Source organism: Ixodes scapularis, unplaced genomic scaffold (assembly GCF_016920785.2).
Source record: "Ixodes scapularis isolate PalLabHiFi unplaced genomic scaffold, ASM1692078v2 PGA_scaffold0__279_contigs__length_252992795, whole genome shotgun sequence".
NCBI lineage: Eukaryota > Metazoa > Arthropoda > Arachnida > Ixodida > Ixodidae > Ixodes > Ixodes scapularis.
Window position 1 is genome coordinate 158203698 of NW_024609835.1, and position 19577 is coordinate 158223274.

The following is a 19577-nucleotide window of genomic DNA, read 5'->3' on the forward strand; positions in this document are numbered from 1 at the left end:
CGGGGCTCGAGGTCCGTGGAGATGCCACTCTCCAAACACCTGCTTTCACAGGTGCCCCCTGCGGGAGGGTGGAGGGAAAGAGAAAGAGAAACATGTTTTTTAGCCGGCAGCGGAGGCCGAAGTCAAAAAGAGGGGGGGATAATAAGGGAAGTGACCTTGAGGAGGGATTAAATGGCGGGCGACCCTACTTCAAAGGCGCCTACGTTTGTCACATTTCCGGACGCAGAAAGGAACCGTCGGCGTCGGAGAGACAAAGTGATGGGGACCCGATGTGTTGCAGCGAATAGCTGCATGGCGAAGGATTTGATAATCTTGCAGCCGTATCTTGACCTATGTGTTCCAACAGTAGTGGTGGCCGAAAACTCTGGTTTGCAAGAGGGGCAGGAGCAGACGTGCTAGGCTATTGGATGTAGGGAATGGAGGGATGGGGTTGGAAGCCGCCTGTTTTACCTCGTTGGCGTGCTCCCTCAGGCTGTCGTTTAGACAACGGCCTGTCTGACCGATGTATTGCAAGCCGCACTTGAGTGGGATCAAGTAGACGCTGGCCTGTCTACAAGGGACGAACTTGGTAGTGTGTTTTTTGGGGCACGGCTTTGGGGCAGTTGGTTTGTTAACCTTCCTGCGGAGCGAGGAGAGCCTGAGGCGACATGAAAAAAACACCTGCATGTCATGTCGGAGTGCTAACGATTTGATTCTGTGGGAAACGTTGTGCACGTATGGAATGCATGCGAAGCGGGATGTGCATGGCCTGCCTTTAGGTTGTGTGCTGGTGGCCTGGGCTGTCATAATGCATTTTAATCGGGTCTCGAGTAAGTTTTTTGGGTAGCCTGTGCTTTGATGAGGCGGGTGAGCTGTAGGGAGCAGCTCGTCGTGATTAGGTGAGGGCATGACTTGGATCGGGACGATGTCAGAAGGTTTTGAACGATTCCGCTTTTGACGTTTTTTGAATGGTTACTGTGAAAGGGAAGCAGTGCTTTGCATGATCTTTGCTGCATAGACCAGCAAACACTGGACTCCGAGGGGTGAAGGCGAAGATCCAAGAACTGTAGTCCGTTCTGTGTGGGGGCCTCGCTGGTAAATTTTAGACCGAACGAATTATCTGAGAATATCTGCGCAATAGTTTTAGGATCTGAGGTGGCTTGGTGAACGATAAGGTAGTCATCTACATATCGGAAGACGGATGTACCCTGGGCGAGAGCTGTGAGGGCTTTGGAAACCCCCCTATCCACCAAGAACAGGTAGACCTCACTCAAGATGGGGACCAGGCACGAGCCGATGCAAACCCCTGTCTTCTGGGCAAAGACCTTTCCCTCGTGCTGCACTAGGGTTCAGCGTAGGTAAAGGTCGATGAGGTCCAGAAACCCCGATAGAGATCCCCGCTAAGTTCTGGAACGTGACCGTGCCGTGGACTATGAACCACCAGTATGGAGATCAACTTCGCCAAAACAAAAGTTTGCAGCCCATCTATGGCAAAAACATCATTTGCCTTATTGGCTTCTTGCTGTCTAAACATCCTTTGCTATGCAACAAATTGGATTTTGAATGCAAATAAGCTCTTGTTTATCTGAGAAAAACAACACAAAAGATCACCGCCAGTGCTCTGCTTTAAAGCATAAATGAGATGTCTGTGGCCATTCACGTGACTGAGGCCACTGAGAACAACAATAAGTGTTAGCACAGTGGAGAGCGAAATCCCAATGCCAGTGCTCTGTTTCAAAGTATAAAGGGGATGTAGAAAATCTGCCCAGCAAACATGTTGAAAATATTTGTTTGCAAGAACAAGATTTGTTTGCGCAGGTCTTAATGTCAATGAAACGATGGGATGCGATTGGTGGCGGAGGAATACAAGATTCCTTATGGTAAGTTTACACTTGCGGATTCGCTAGCGAATCTGCCCAGCTTTTGCCGCTGGGGCGAAACACTGGGTGGAAAACGCAATGGTGAGCCATATAGGTTCAGGATCTATTTCTGCCGCCAAGCGAGGCATTTCACTGACTGGAAGTGACATTTCTGAGCAGCGCGATGCTGCCTACGTTATGAGTATGCATTCTTGTTTGTTTTTGGCAATGGCATTGAAGACATTCAGTGTCACTGGCATGCCTGGGAATGAAGACACTTCAACCGCCCCATACTCAGTGGAGATGTTAATTGATGTTGTGAAGAATTATCACTGTTTTTACAACCTTTGGAATGCATCCTACAAAGAAAACAAGTATAAAGACAAACTATGAAATGAGATCCGTGCTGGATTCAGATTGACAGGTATGTGCTCTCAAAATCTTGCAATTTTCAGAGGGAGCGGGTTTGGACTGCAGTGTGCCGTAAGCTTCCTGCATAGTTTGGTATTATCTTGTGAATTGCCAGCTACCTTAGCATGCAGCCCCGATATTTGTCATGTGTTCTTGTAACAATGCACCGGTGTGTCATGGGAACAAGGAAACAATGTGGGCATGTTGGTTAACTAAAAAAAATGCATGCAGCACACTATTGATGAAGGAAATTGCAAAATGGAGCGAATATGACAAGTGCTCTTTTGTGCTGTAAAAACAGTGCTAGGTCACGTCGGTCATGTACGCCACAACCATCGTCGGTGCCGAACAGCAGTTGTAAAACCACTGTATGTTGTGTTTGCAGGACAAAAGTGCAAAAATTAATATAAAAATTGGAGGAACTCATTTACGAAGGTGAGAAATGGGATACCAACATGCGTGAAGAGTGGAACAACAGAGCATGGTTACCTCGTAAGTTGAGGAAAGGCAACTATCCGAGTTGTTTGTTTAAACGGATTGAGGCAAAGGAGAGCCATAACAGAGAGTGCAATGTTTTCAGCGTCGTTCGAGCAAACATGCTCGTGCTTGTATCAAAGCGCACAATTCTATGCATTCCAAATTCACTTACTCTCGGTAATACTCCTCGTCATACAAGCGAAGAGATAGGAAGGAGGCAGCTAGCTTGTCCCGTCCTTTGGCAGTCTTGTAAACATGGGCGAACCCACCACCGCCAACGGCGACTTTGCTTTTTCGGTTCTCGCTGCTCCTCTTTCTCCATTGCAAGCAGGGAAGACAAAAGAAAAATCATCACAATCTCCTCTTCTCATCTACGTAGTCATCCATCAGCTTCGCACTCTTTTTTTCTGTTTCTGAAGCAGCATCAACGTGAAGCTCACGCCTACTCGTCGAGCCAAAAACAGCGAGACTGGGGAGCAGCAACATCCGGGAGAGACAGCTGAGGTGGAAATTCTTGCGCCTCCTCGTCATATTTGACGGGATGTTACGAGAACAGCTGCCGCAGCCAGCGCCGCCGCTCGAAGGAAATAGATGTAAACACAACCCACTCATCGCCACTCCCGTGGCAGCAAATTTCTTCTCAGGTGTAAACGTGCCATTTGAGGGGCATCCCTGCTGCCTTCTTGACTTGTACCCGACTATAGACAGACCAGTCTGTCTATGCTGGCTAAACCTATAAACTAACTTCATAGTGACATGACCATAAAGGAGGAGCCGTAACTTCGCAAGCACCCAACTTCATTGGGAGGCATCTTCACTGTGACGTCACGATTCACGGCACTTGTTAACTCGGAACTTTAAAGATTTTGAGGACCGAAGAAGTCCCCAGAGGGAATTCCGCGGAGTCCGCACGTCTACTGCGGTGCTATTTTTCGGGAAAAAATCTGAGCAAATATACATATTAAATTCAGAAATATCCGTATTCAAAATACATAAATGACATGCATTATTTTATTATAAATGGTTTGCGTTTATTTGTAACTCTGGGACAGAATTCGAGGTTCGCACCTTTCCTGCTTTGTTGTTTTTCTTTGAACAATGGCGGGCAACAGCGGCTGCGCCTCAACTCCGGCGGCGAAGAGGAAAAAACAAGAGGCTCGCTGCTCAAACCGACAGCTTAACATGCTAATTGATTTCATATTTTCAAATCGAGTGTTGGTCCGGGCAGCAACAGAGTCCACGCTGACCCCCGCGGAGAGGACGGCCCTCTGGGACGTGATTACGGGCCACCTCAACATGGAAGGTCCAGCATAGAAAGAGTCGAATGAAAGAATCTATGGAACGCCCGAGTGTGTTCCGCACGAAAACATGATGGCCTGCTGGCGGTGGAGGCGGCACGGACGGGCGGTGGGGCCAACCCGGTGGGTCCCCTCAATGAGGTTGAGGCCTGGATCCTGGCCATTGTCGGGAGGAACTCATCGAGGGGCTGCGGTGGCTTGCGTCCCAGGCAGTCCCTCCCGCCGCGGGCAAACTGTATATGATAAACTATGGCCTGACCCTTGTAGCATTTGGAGATTGTTGTCAGGTCTCGTTCTTTACCGCTCCGACTGCTGCCATTCAGGGGACTCAGGGATAGGCATACGTGGCGACTCAGTCGCCCTCGTGTGCCCTGGAGTTAGGGCGGTCATGTCCTTCTGGCGAGTCCCGAGTGCATTTTTAAACAAGTTTCTCCGGTACTATTCCTAACGAGACATAACACTATCATCACCGCCAGCGGTGTTTCAGCTTTTCACGATGGGTAGTATAGCAAGCTCAAAAACGGTGTTTCGAAAGACAAGCGAGGAAGAACGTAGGGACAGGGGGGCTATGTTGCACGTTTTGGACTCCCAGGAGATTAGGGAGAAGGAAGTTATGCCAACAACGCTCTTTGGATGTTGATTGGTGGAGTCGCTGATGACGCGTTGCGTGGTGCTGCTAAGATGTGTTCATTCACACCTACGTCACTTCCTTCTCCCTAGTCGCCTGGGAGTCCAAGACGTGCAACATAGCCCCCCAGGACAGAGCGCTACAACTTACATTTAATACTGTAAGAGAAAGACAAAGTAGTGACATTTAAAGAGAAAGACACGAATAAAAACATGAGAACATGAAACATCCTGTCTTTAAGTTCTTCCTCGCTTGTCTTTGCGCTAATTTTACGAAGACATATAGCCAACTAGCCCACCAGATGATTTTAATACTGCATTGTTATATTTGCCATGTGCACTGTCAGGCAAGGAAACAGACAGCCTGAAAATATCCAATGTATTTTATCAACATAGAAAAAAAAAAATTCTACAAGTTTTTTTTTTTTTTTTTTTTTTTTTTTTCTGGGGAATTTTTTGGAAACGCTAAAAGCCGATCAACAAAACAATAAAAACCGAACCTGCCTCGTGTTGAGGGATGTGAGGGATGTACTGCATGTCATCAGGGTGGGCGTTCTGCGGAAAGTAACAACGTAACGAAAGGATAACTCACCTTGCGGTCACCTTGTGTGTGGCACGTCTTGCATCCGAACAGTAATTAGTAATCACATCTGCAATCAACACAATCTATTCACCTCGAACAGAACACACACAGACCAACACAGACACAGCCCCACAGCCACTGGGCCACTGTGCCCGCAGCCTGAGTTGATGAAGTAGAAAACCTGTCCCCACCACCAGTTCCCGACTTTTTGCACCAACTGTTCGGTGCGCCAGCCTTTTTACACGCTACGGCAGCTACGAACCCGTTCTCAGCAGTTCACGCGAACGGGTGGTTGTGTGTAGAAAAGGTAGCGCTCCAAACAACAAGCTAAATAAAAAAACAAAAAACTCTTTATTTTTATGTTTGAGGTCAAATATTGAGTATTACATGCCTATACGTAATAATGTAGCGCCTGGTATAAATTAAATATTTTCTGTGTATTTTAGAGAGTTAGAAAATATTACAGATCATTTGATGAAACCTGGATGAAACACACAAAGGCCTTCACAAGTTGCGTTGTCCTAGCCGCCATTGGCATCAATTTTAACTGCCATTTTTAAATCTCGCGAACACAAAACGCGATCGACGCGATCACGCGATGTCTGGGCCGCTGTCTCGGCAGTCCTGGCAGACTCAGCAGACCAGGCAGAAGACCGACCCTGCTTGGACGTTCGGCCGGTTGCAGTCCATCACCATGGTGGCACGCGAAAAAAGGGAAGCACTTATCGAATGGGTGAGTGGAATCTCGAAATTAAGTTAGAACTCCGGCGTGTAGCATGCATTATTAACACCTTGTTTGTTCAAACGGTATTTTATTTTCTTCGTCAAAGATTCATACACAGCTGTTTTCGGAAACATTCAAACTATGTTAAGAAGTTTCAAGCTACGCCTACTCACGAGCAGCAGCGCTGCAGCACGCGACTTTGTAGTTGTTTCTACTTGTAGTTCGTAGCTTCTGTACTTCGTTTCAGCTCAACTCAACCTAAAATAAAAAATAAATTAAGGTTACTCCCCTACGTACTAGAGGGCTGGGTTTTGCGTCCGGCTGTGCGAAATCATTCAAACCAAATTGAAACGATGCTGTAATCATAAAGTCTGGTTGTAGTTCCGCGTCCCTCCTAAGGCTTCATGGCGGAGGGGGAAGGACCAAGTTGCATTCATATAATGGATATTTTGTAGAAACGTTAGTTCGAGAGTAAATGGTTCTACGTACAAGGCGTGAAGTAGAGCTAGTTGGTTCATAATGCAAACTTGGAAACAGTTAATCGTGTTGGGTCATCTGGGCCTCGGTGTGTGGTTAGCCACCGAACCCGGTATGTTACGTGCGCGACGGGTGTCGTGTGGCAGGGTTTACATAGGTCAGACGGGGAGGTGTGTCAATGTTAGGGCCAGGGAGCATTCCCCTCTCTTCGGTCTTCACCATCGGGAGTCGGGACACCTTGCAGTTCACTGCGATAGGTGTTTGTGTTCTCCGGTTTGCACGGAGATTAAGATTCCGGCTCGTCACCGCAACTAAGTGACTAGAGAAATTGATGAGGCGTTTTTTTTTTTTTTTTTCGATTTTTCTATTTACGGAGCGGACACGTGTGTTATTGCCCCGTCTGTGGCTTTGGCGGATGACGAAGTGTCTTTCATTAAGAAATTCGGCAGATTGGTTTAAGTGCTCGGGCGTGCCTCAAGGGGGTGGATTATGTTTTATCTATCTTGTATCTTTTATGTTTTCCTTTCTGTTCCTCGCAGGAATAAACTTCAGTTGACAGCGTTGTGTTCGTTCACTTCTCGTTCTTGTCCCTTGTCTGTTTCGCGCTGTTTCCAAGTTTGTAAATGGTTCTAGTACCCTTTTTCTCTTCCTTCTGGCCGAGCAGAGAGGGAAGATGGTTTCTTTGTGTCGACTTCGGGGCAGAAGATAACCCACGATGGGGACAAAGGCGAGTTTGGAAAAGTGGGAGCTCCTCCCGCTGGAGGGGAGGCGACCTCTTCCCCAGTGTTCACTCTGCTAAAGTGGAAAGAGGTGGGAGGAGCTTCCACTTCCTTCTTGACCAGTGGGCGAACAGGATGTAGCTGATGTTTTGGGTGTGGAACGGGTGGAAGAGGCCTTGTGCACTCGTTGTTTTCTAGTCTCGAACCCAGTCACGTGTCTAGGTGGCAACACATATTCGCCAAAAGTTTGATTCGGATAAGTTCAACACCCAAAAAAAAAAAAGGCAACTTTTTGGGTTTTTGGGGGTTTTCTTGCAGTTTATTTTTAGGTTGAGACTGCACCCAGAGCTATAAGCGTGAGTTAGCCTGCGCTTCTGTGTTTGACTAGTGCATTTCTAGTGCGAGTGCTCGTGTCATTGGCTGTTTGTCAGGATTTGATAAGTGTTTGCTGCATGCGATAGGCCCGTAGCTCTCAAGCTTTGAGCAGCGCTCCAGGCAAGCAAAATCTAATATCTGTGGATCGCGTCTCAAATGTTCGTCATTACGCGTCCCCACTACAGTTTTTCCGTACTCCGTTCCATCAAGTACCAGCGTAGCGGAGGCTACAAGAGCGAGCTCAAAGTCTGCACATTCCCCTGAACGAGCATCGTTCAGGGGAATGTGCTTTTGCAAGCCTCGGCTTCGCTATCACGTGAAGTGAAACACACATGCTCACGGAAGCTATGAAAGAAAGCAATTCAAATATTAAAGTAAAGGAATGCTTAATGGGGAAACCGAACAAATGGTCCTAATTACAAACTAGGAAAAAATTGTCCCAGATAAATATCGCCAATGTGGCTTCTGCGTTTTCGGATAAATTTGATAAAATCCAATAACACTCACCTGTAAACATTTTCTGTTTTCCAAATTATAATGAAAAGCTCCGAATTTTGAGGCTGCCGGTTGCACGAACTGGACCAAGTCTTGTATTTTTCTGGGAATGCACCTACAAAGGCATCAAGCTCTGCTTGTTATGTGTGCTACCACCACGTGTCATGACGAGATGGAAGTAATTCGAGTTTCATGGCTTCAGCAGGGGAGGCACTTACTTGATCGAACAATGTTTTAGCAAACGCCCACGTTTCACCGAGTGACACTTCAACGAATGGTGGGCTGCCACGAAGCGGCGTTTACGGGTGGATCAAGTGGGTTCGCATTTTCATAATGAGCCACCGCAGACTGTGTCAGCGAAGCAACGTAAGCGTAGCGTAGGGGGTGGGTTAACACATGCCCCCGTTACTCGCTCAGATGTTGCTGTTTGCTAAATCGTCATTCGCTCGTGTGATATAGCCCGCTTCAACAGTATGACGAAAAGTACTCATTTTTCGTTTCAAAAATGTTTTGTTCGAAAATATTTTGATGATTTTGAATAAAATTAAGTTCAATACCCGACCACTTTCTTCAAAAAATAACCGGCCTCAAAGTATAGACGAAATCTTTCATTCTACCAGGAAATCACTGATTGCATAATTTATACAGTATATTACATGGTATATCTTAGTTTCAAAACAATCTTCTTACGGGACCATACCTTGGACTTGGGACTGCTAGTTCTGATAGTACCATTTGTTCCGGGACCATTTGTTCCTACACCGATGTTTAATAAAGCGTTGCAACTGCAAGCTGCATTTTTTATTTTCTTCGACGTTTTGTTATTGCGCATCTACAGATGCCAAGATATGCTTGTATTTGAACATGCCGCCGGCGGACAGGGAAAAACCGGTTTTATTCCGTGCGAGCGGTGCCGTTTGCTCAGGCGGCATGTTTTCCGAGGGAGGATACAAATGCAGGAGGCGACATCACACCGGACTCAGATTTTTTGTAATTCAAAAAGGGCCAAGTGGGTTCGCAGTTGCGTTAAAAAACGTGTTTTACAATTGCCGTTATTAAATGTTACAGAAATGTAGCCTACAAAGCTTCTAAATTTCATAATTTTTGACGTCGCAAATCAAAAGAAGCGAGGAGGCGAGGAATAGGAGAAAAGCACCAAAAAAAAAGCGCGCACGCGATATAAACTTTTTTTTTCGATGCGGTATTTTTTTGCGTGTCTAGGACTACAACTTGCATCGTTTTAGTCAGTAAAGAAAAATACGACCCTCGAGGTGGCGGTCCCCCTTTAGGGGGAGGTAGCTGTGAGCTTGTATTTTTTTTTGTTTTGTCAATTTTCATGCTCGAGAACTAACATTTTGGACAAAGGATAGAAATCTAAAAAACGGCGTTTGTGTTTATGTGGCTTTTTTGTCATGAAAGATGATATAATATAGAAATATAGCTCCATAGCTATCTGCTCTGAACTGCCCTAAAGCAATATAACAAATGAAAACGACAAATTTATAAGTAATTTCAAAATGATAGTTATCCTATGCAGACATTTCCACCTTCATTTTTGTACATTTGAAATTTTTTTTGTACTTCACTAAGTTTAACCAAATTTGCCACAAATGTTCTCAACAGAAACAAGCCCTGTAAATGTCGTTTAAATCTGACTAGTGGTTCAATCATTATGGTGTCTGAAGACGACAGATACCATATTTTGCTACACAGTCACATATATTTTTCATAAAATAAAAAAATGCAACTGCTCGAAACTGGACTGGGGTATTGAGGAGCAGAACGTTACCGGAAATCACGTGGCTGTGCAACTTTTTTTTTTACAATGTTTTGCAGTTTTTTTACAAGCCACAAAAAAATTGGTATATTTTTTGTCTATTTTTAGCATTCAGTGTGTGCCTTCGGTGATCCACAACCTTTAGTATCTTTGGTGGTTGTGTCTAAACCATCGAAAACAGCACATGACCATGAAGAAGGGTGTGAGCTCGACTCAAACTGGCCAGTTCTCATTGGCGGTTTTCAGGCGGAAAGAAACGAATTTCAAGACGCTAATTGGGTTCTGGGTAGTTGGGCTCTCATGTCACGTACAAATAAAAACCTTGAAGAGTATACATACCCTGTCAGCACCCCTTTAACCATCTTCATGTTCTAGATGGGCTGCTATGATGTCGAAATCAAGGCACTTAGCGACCTAAGGAGTGGCAGCCTGCTCCTGACCCTGATCTCCACTATGTAAGTTTTTTTTTGTGTGTGTTTTTAGGGGGGGGGGGGGGGGGGTTATGCATGGAAGTGTAGGTACTATTATGCCTTTTTCCATGACTATCCTCTGTCTGCTGCCCAAGGGTTATTTTGTCTTCCTTGCAGAGATCCAGCCCTGAGTCCAGAAAACGTGGACCCGTCCGAAGCTTTCTCCAAGCTTGAAGGCTTCCTCAGCAGTATGCACTCATGTTTATTTCCTAACACTGGGAAGCACACACTGTCGGGCTCGCTTTGTCCTAGCCCATTCGGCTACGACAAACTTGAAAACACAAGTTTGCCGTACTCGCTCCCCGCTTGCATTAAAGGTGGCGGCCCCGTGTTTGGCGTGCAGGCTTCCACGGCTGCCTCCCCGCCCACTTCCTGTCCCGGGCGGCCCACCGAGGTGATGCCAGCCAGCTGGAGCTGGCCACGGCCTCCGTGCTGGCACTCGCGGCCCTCTTCTTCAAGGCGGCGAGCCTCAGCGGGACCATGGAGGTGGCGCCAATAATGCGACTGGCTCAGGGGGTCCAGGAGCGCATCAAAGAGATGCTGCAGATCGTCGCCGGCGCAGAGGACGACGTACTGACGAACCTGCAGGCGCACTTGCAGGGTACGGGTCGCCGCAATTTCTCTCGGTCATTGCCATCGCAGTGCCTGGAACGCGTCCCCGGCCGGTGCGACTACCACGTTCTCAAAAGTGATCCCTCAATTATCGTCCCGACTATGTCGCAAAAGTGTCGCCATCTCGGCAATAGCATGTCGGCGGACAGCCATTCCGCCAAAGGTCGCCCTCCGGCTCGACGGTTCATGGTAGCTTCGGCAGCCGGCCCGCAGCGGAGGGTCGGCCCTTCACATCTGCTCGTCTTTTTCGGCGGTTTTTAACGACCGATTGTCACGATTGTGACATGCTGTGTCCTGCAATGCAAATTGTGTCCACTTTGGACTCGCTTTCGATGCACATGGGGGGGGGGGGGGGGATGCAGTAAACACGCCAGTCGAAGACACCTTCTGGGCACCGTAGTTGTTGGTTTGGGTGGCCACACTTTAGAAATTGGCCACACTTTAGAGTAAGTACGCGTGTGCCATCCCGGAGTTTAAAGCCGTTGGTGCCAGTTAACTGAAACCTTGTCTCGAATCGCAAAAAAGTTTTTCCATTCTTCGTAAATGGCAAGTCTGCGACGGGATCGGGAAGCTGCATCTTTGAGTCATAACTATTGTCAATTGTGCCCCATGAAAGTTGGGTAGTGGAGCATAGCTCATTTGGTGACTGCAGCTTCGGGTTCCTGGTGGGATATGCGCCATGGTGTTTCTTACCGGTTGAAATGGGGCACTGCCGACCTGGTTGTCGTTACAGTTAATTCTCTACGAGAGCATTTGCACTTTTGAACAGAGCGGAGAGCAGCTTGCACATTTTGTCCATTGTGAAATTTGTGTTCGAAGACACTGAGAATAGTAGTTTTATTGGTGATAGTTTTACCCGACGATCCCTTTGAGTTTTATTTGCTAGTCCTCAACTGGCAATGCTATGTGTCTTGGAACTCTATGGCTTTAATCTTATATCTACTACCTGCAATCTAGTGCACATTAGGGGAAACTTGTTTCCACCATCCCAGCTATTGGAACCTTTCAAGAAGTGCAGAGGTTTGTCTGGTAAGCTGGATAAGATATGCCTGGCAAGCCAGAGTTTATTCTCTGACTACTGTTGAGGGGATGATAAAGGGAAGTACAGGTGCAACAAACCATGGACATCTATGGCGCATCCGAACGGGGTCTGAATGCTTAAAAAATCTTTGCTTTTGCAAAGTGCAGCTTTCGGCAGTACTTTGCTGGCACAAAATTTCGGGATTTGCAGTGGTGTGCTATGACATTGTTACCATATATTTGTGTAACAATTTTTTCAAAAAATTTTCAAAATCCTAAACTTTGGGTTTTTGTGAAAATTAAGTTGCTCAGAGCGGTAATTCTCAACCATTGTTTCGTGAACCCCTTGTGGATCGGCGAATATGATAAAGGACCCTGTTCATGGTGAGGGAATGGAAAGTTATAGGTTTATTATGTTAATGATTTGATAAAAAGATACAACTAAGGGCTAGTGTGAAGTAGACTTCTCATTGACATACACATGAGAAAACTCCCCCGAAAATTGGAACTTTTCTTCTCAATTTGAAAAAAAGACAACTTGCATTGTCAAGCTCGACTGACGGGACGGGGATTTCTATACCCTTGGAATGCCTTTGCAAACTCCAATGGGTCCACGAACCCACGTTTCAGAACCTCTAGCTTGGACTATCCTGTGCCAGAACAGGACACTAGTTTCTATATATCCAAATCGGAGATGTACCGAACGTTCACGGGATATCCATTGGCAGATGTTTAAATAACTTATTTCAACTAGTATCCAAAGAATATCTATAAACGGCTGTTCATATATGGTTCTACTTTCTTTAGCAAAAGATTGTAATATGTATAAGCAGATCACGTGCCCATTCAAAGTTTATTAAGAAGTCCAGTATTTTTGACGTACGTTTGGATTTCTTTAGAAGCGATGTGTCGGTGCCACCAATTGATCCTGAATCCAGGATTCTTTGCACATTAAAAATGGCCTCAGATTCAGCTGGTGAGGATTGTTGGGGGATGTGAACCGTAGCAGAAGGGCTGTTTCCGTGCTGGCACATACTGTTCTGATTAGAGACTGTTTGTTAGACCCCCTGTAGCATTTGAGGCCCTTCGATACTCAGTTTCTCTTTACAATAAATTGCAGAGAAGCTGTCAAAGTAATTCCAATGTTGCTAGTGTCGCATGACCTTCAAGAGAGGTGCAGCAAAGCACAGGGAGTGGAGTCACGTGTTACATTCACAGTTCTGGATTCACTTTGATGGCTCGTATCTACAAAACTACATTTTTGAAAACGGAAACCTGTACATTTCCTTTTTTCATGCTGTCTCATCGGGACAGTCGTAAGCAGAAGGTGCACGAACACAGATCCAAACCAGCTCAGATCATCTTTTTTTTTTTTTCTAAAGCTATGGGTGAATGGAACCAAACGTTTTCTGAGGTTCTAGAAAGTATGGTCAACCATGGCTTTTTCTGACCCATTGCGGGATGGCCCTTTTGTGTCGATCGTACTACCCTTTTCACGGCAATAGCTTCCTATGGACACATTCCTGGGATATTGTGTGGACGTCCTGGGCAAAGGCATCCAGTGACGTCATTAACAACGCAATTGCTCCCAGCCGCAGACAATTTCTAAGAAATCGAAAGTTTTCAGTCTGTCAAGACCATCAACCTATAATTGATAGCAAGGGGTTTCTCAACAGTAAACCGCTTTAACGACCAAGCACGGATAGGACCAAATGGAGCGAATTAAAAAAAAGTATGCAGAGAGCAAGTCGTCCTCTTCTAGTGCAGGAGTCGCGGTGACGTCGGAATGACGCCGAGCTCCATTGGCTTTGATCGAAAGGTAGTGGATAGACCTCAATGCCGGATGCCTTGAGGTCTGCCCACTATCTTTTTCAATCGACCAATAAGTGCCCGGCGTTTTGACATCATCGCAACCCTTGTGCAAGAAGCAGACTAACTTGCACTGCACATGCATTCCATTTATTTCTAGCCTCGAGCATTCACGTGGTTTCAAAGTATGGTGAAAGACAACAACCGTGTGTTAGAGGCTGGGCATTCAAACAAGACGCCGTGGCCGTCGCACCATTCTGCCGGTGCATGCGCACGGCCATACGAGTGGATCATCTCGTGTAGTTGTGACCTCGGAAAGTTTGTAGGGGGTCCGAAGATGGCGAATTAGTTACGGCACGGCGAAAAGGCTCTTCGTAGATGGAGTACCATGCCATGCTCAGGAAGTGGGGTAGAAAAGACTACGGCGGCACGAGGACGGAGAATTCCGCGAGTGCTGTGCTGCCATCACTACGACGCACGTCGTGCGGTGGCATTAAGTGCACCCGGACTTCCGTGCTTCTCTCGCTTCATTCTTTCTGAAATGTGCTTAGTTTGTTCTTCTTTAGCGTATAACCATGATGTAACCTCCCACTCTAACGCTGTCTCTCTGCCACGGGGAAAGCGAATAAATAAATGAATTCATCGCAGTTCGTTGCGAGGTTGAACGGAGCGTAATGGTCAACGATGGTTCCGTTTCAGCTTCGCCCGATGCCGAGAGCCCGGAGAGCGTACGGGTCAAGACAAAGCGCAAGAGCAGCTGCTTCTCATACTCGCCATCTCCCGTGCGCCTCCCACTCAAGAGGGTGGTGGACTCTCCTAGTCGCCGCTCGGGTCCGGTAAGAGCCTGGACAGATGCGGGTTGTAGATAGACGTGGCGACGGTTCTGCTATAATGCTTCGAACATGTCTTTCACTGGTGTGTTTAGCGTCCCACCCGCCTGTACATTAAATGTGGCCCCGAAATGGCACCAAACAATATCACGAAAGCCAGAGTGTCATGCTCTCGCATGTCGCGATCATGGCAGTTGAGGATAAATATGCCAGCGCAAAGCGCCAGTATTTCAACGCAACAGCGGTGAAAACTTCCGCAGATTATGATAAAAGTTTCTGTACTGAGTTAAGAAGTGTTCTTTCCATTATCAAAAACAGGTTTCGAGATTCTATTGTGCTGCTATTCGGTGACTTTAATTTTCCAAATATTGACTGGACGACGCTTTCATCATCATGTCAGGAGGAACAGGCATTCGTTGATTTGTCTCTCGACTTTAACTTTGAGCAAGTAATTGACCAACCGACACGCTTGAACAATATTCTTGATCTCTTTCTTGTGACTCATCCAAGCGTGATAAACTCAATCAAGTACATAAACGCCCTAAGTGACCATAAACTAATACACATAACACTAGATATATGTTCACCGCAACACTCAATAACTTCAAAGATTATACTTGATTACAATAAAGCTGATTATTTTCAAATGAATGACGAACTTGATGTGTTTTTAAACAGCTTTTCTGTTGATTTCTGGAGCCGCACAGTAAATGAAAATTGGTTGCTATATAAAAACAAAATGATTGAATGTGTTGACCGTTATGTGCCACGCTTTAATATACTTTCCGATAGCAAGAAACCTTGGTTTAACAAAATATTGAAATCCTTGCGGAACAAGAAGAAACGGTTATTTCGAGCTGCCAGGTATGTCAACACAGAACATGCTTGGTCCAATTACGACACATGTGCTAAACTTTATGTTAATCGCCTACGAGAATTCAAAGGAAAATTTTATAACTGTGACCTACCATCCGTCCTCAAACACAACCCTAAAAAATTCTGGAAGCTTATCGCACCAAATGAAACCACAAATAAAATATCCTTGGCTAACCGTGAAGGTGACACCATTTCTGATGTTGAATGTCCTGTTGTCATGAATAACCATTTTGCATCTATATTTACGCTGGAGGATACGTCAACAGTGCCCGTTATTAATGACGTTAGCTATCAATTCATGAGTCCTATTTCCGTATCACCTTCGGGAATTGAAAATATTATAGATAACCTAAAAATTACTACGTCGGCTGGCACAGATAACATTAACTCTAAGCTTCTTAAAAATACAAAACGCGTGTCCAGTGAAATTTGCGGTCTACTATTTCAACAATCATTGTCCACCGGTATACTTCCAGGCGACTGGAAGATAGGGAAGGTCGTTCCTGTTTTCAAAAACGGAGATCGCCACCTCGCAGAGAACTACCGCCCCATCTCTTTAACTAGTGTTGTGTGCAAGGTACTTGAACATATAATTTTTTCACATGTTGCATCGCATCTTGAGGCTAACAATTTTTTTTATAAGCATCAGTATGGTTTTCGCAAAGGCCTTTCCTGCGAAGCACAACTGCTTGAATTCACCCATGACCTACATCTTAACATGAACTCTAACTCTCAAACCGATGCAATATTTCTGGACTTTTCTAAAGCATTCGACCGCGTTCCCCACTGTCGCCTTTTGTCGAAGCTTTCGTCACTAAATCTTGATTCTTTAACCCTCTCATGGATTCGCAACTTTCTGTCGTTTCGCTCTCAGTATACTGTCTGTGGTGATTTTCAGTCTGACATTACTAATGTAACCTCTGGCGTTCCGCAAGGCAGCGTCTTGGGTCCTTTGTTATTTCTTATCTACGTAAACGACCTCCCAAATGCATTGTTTTCTAATGTGCGTTTGTTTGCGGATGACTGTGTCTTGTACAGAAAAATAAACACTCCAGATGACCACGTACTACTCCAGCATGATCTTGATCGCGTTAACAACTGGTGCGAAGAATGGCTAATGACACTAAATAAATCCAAATGCCAAGTAATGAACTTTACTCGCAAACGATCTCTTTCACAGTTTCCATACACATTAAGCACTTCGTCCCTTAGCGTATGCTCATCCTACAAGTATCTTAGTGTCCATTTTACATCTAACCTTTCATGGGTCACCCATATTAACTCTGTGACCGCTGACGCATCTAGAACGCTCGGTTATATTAAACGTAACTTAAAATCGGCTCCTAACCATCTCCGCAAACTCGCTTACAAAACATATGTCCGTCCTAAACTCGAATATGCTGCCGCGATTTGGAGCCCTCATCAGAAATACCTAACCACGCACATTGAAAAAGTCCAGACTCGAGCAGCACGCTTTATAACATCTTCCTATTCATATAGCATGAGTGTCTCTCTCCTAAAAGATCAATGTGCCCTGCCATTGCTCGAAGTGCGTCGAACCATTTTAACTCTGTGCCTAATTCACAAGTTCTATTATAGCAATCGTTTTTCAAGCGTTACTTTCCTTAAACCCCCTAATAGATCATCTCGTCGAACCACTAACAGTAAGAGTTTTCAACACCTCACTGGGTCAACCAACGCGTTTATTAACTCAGTTGTACCACGTGGCATCCGCGCATGGAACGACCTTCCTGAATCAATAGTCACCATTGCCGAGACTACACTGTTCCGTGCTAAACTTCAATCTTACTTTCTAACCAATGCGCTTCCGATAAGTTCTGTTTCTGTGTAACTTGACAACTTTTTATATTAGTCCAGTGTTTTTTGTTATTGTTTTTATTTTTCGAAATTTGTACTTAGCTGGGTTTTTATTGTATCCTGTGCCTACATGACAACTTTGTGTGAGACTGTATGTGCGTTTGTTCTATTTTCTCTTCTGAATTTATGTGTATAATACCCCCCTTACTCAATGCTCTGGAAAAGAGCCTGTAAGGTATTGTGAATAAATAAAATAAATAAATAAAGTTGTGCCACCGCCTGGATTGTGGCCGGCGACGACACGATGCGGAAATGTCATGTCGTCGGGTGGAAATCGAGTTATCTGGTGCAGAAACATCCCAGTGTTACACGCGTTCCTGGCACCATAGTACTACTCTCTACGATAAACCTTGGTTCGTTTCTGGTTTTATTTGTCACAATCTCATAGCTCGCAGTGTGAGAGAACCAAAAAAATAGGGTATCGCGTCTGCAGTGTGTTGGAATGCCTAGGACTAGGGTAATTTTGTACTTGGGGGAACCCCTCGGGGTCCTCCAAGCTTCCGAATTTTCTAGTCCTTCCCCAACCGCAAGTGAACTGTTCTTCCAGTTAAAAGAGAAATCGAAGCAATTCTGTATTTAAGAAGAAAAAAAAAAACTTGTTAAAGTGTTTTCATTCGACCTCCAAGATCACGAATATCAAAATTAAACTTAAAATTGATTCACCTAGTAGTCGCAATAGCACTTTCAAAATAGTGCTGAGGACCCTCCTTCCTGGTGAGTTCGGTGGGAGGCGAAAATCGTTACGTTTTATACGGAGGTCTCAACATTTCCGCAAGCCGTACCCGGGCACTCAAAACGGTGCACGCAATCCCTCACAAACGGCACTCCTAAGGCTGTTGAAACTTCTGGGGTCACACCCAGTGGTTGTTTTTTCAGTTATTCTCTTGTCTGTTGATACGTTCAGGTCCAATGCTTCCGACATCCAAATTCATGGGACAAACACGTGCTAAAAATCACCGCTAATTTGTGTTTTTTTTTTTGTTTATTTATTTTTTTTAAAGCAAGGGTTTAGTAGATATGAGCCATTCATTCCTGCATAACTATGTAGCAGACACTTCCTAGTGTCTGAATTACTTTTTAGAAGGTCTGTAGGCTTCTGTCCTGCTTTACTGCAACAACGACGAGGCCGGGAGGTGTTTTTTATCGTCTGTTGATCAGGAATGACGTGCATTTCTCCAGATTAAAAGGTCCGAAAACCACAGATCTAGATCGTACAGATGATTGTTCCTGCATTTCTGCAGCTGTGTGCCGCGCTTGACGGCCCGGTGGTATTGCGCGTTTTGTTGCTCTTGCCCTGGCAGAGTGCAGAGAGGGCAAAAGAGATGAAAGTTCTGAGGCGGCAGTTGGAGGAAGAGCTGCAGCGGGCTGCAGACCTGGACAAGGAGATCGCCTCCCGAGACAACACAATCGCTCGAAAAGGTGGGCAAAGTGGACTCCTCGCTTCTAAGACAAGAAAAAGGGTGGACAAAAAAAGCGTGCACCACTCTGTCTATGTGGAAAGCCGGATTTATTTTCTCCCGGTTCTTTGTCTTTGCATTGCCACATCCTCGGTGTGTAAGTTGCCCCCCCAACTGTAAACAGCAGTTTTCATGTAAAAGTTGGTATATGTCACATTTTTGTCTCGCTTCTCCGTAGGGTCGACACAGCAAAACTGCATTGATTGATAAGTTCGCATTTGTGTCTTGTGACCGTGGTATATGTGCAATGCAGCTTGTGCAGCTTTGCCGTGTCCTTAAAAAAAAGAACGAAAAATCAGTCAATTGGAATCCTAAGCTGATCCTGTTTCCAGAGCAGAAGCTTTTACCTGGGTGGAGCAATCTGTGCAGCTAATCTTGAAGGGAATCGTATAACTACGTAGCTTTCAGATAGGGAGCCGGATATTTTTCTTTCTACTCGGATACGCAACTTCTTTGAAAACGCGTTTATAAATGGGATTTTTTCTGCGTGTGCCAATCTTGTCATTTAGAAGGTCTGCTCCTTCGTTATAATGTCGGTATGGACACTTAAGGAATGTTAACGGGGCACTGACACTTCAAAGGTCATACTTTTTTTTTGTCTAAAACGATGCAAGCTGTAGTTTTGGACATGAAAAAAATACCACAATGCAAAAAAGTTTTCCCACGTGTGTGCACCCCTTTTTATTTTTGGTGCTCTTCTCTCCCACTCCTCACCTCCTCTTTTAATTTGTGATGTCAAATATTATGAAATTTGGAAGCTTTGTAAGCGACATTTCCATAACATTTAATAACGGCATTCGTAAAACGTGTTTTTTAACGCAATT

General features: G+C 45.3%; 1 protein-coding gene across 1 annotated transcript in view; it reads left to right on the plus strand.

Annotated features, from left to right (window-relative positions):
• The first annotated feature begins 5757 nt into the window (after window positions 1-5757).
• Window positions 5758-19577, plus strand: part of LOC8042605 (myosin-6) — a 53115-nt gene continuing 39295 nt past the window's right edge. The window contains exons 1-6 of the mRNA XM_029993966.4: window positions 5758-5967; window positions 10177-10256; window positions 10389-10459; window positions 10615-10872; window positions 14412-14548; window positions 18598-18715. Coding sequence (XP_029849826.4) covers window positions 5833-5967; window positions 10177-10256; window positions 10389-10459; window positions 10615-10872; window positions 14412-14548; window positions 18598-18715 — 799 coding nt within the window. The 5' untranslated portion in view covers window positions 5758-5832. The remainder of the gene's footprint in view (window positions 5968-10176; window positions 10257-10388; window positions 10460-10614; window positions 10873-14411; window positions 14549-18597; window positions 18716-19577) is intronic.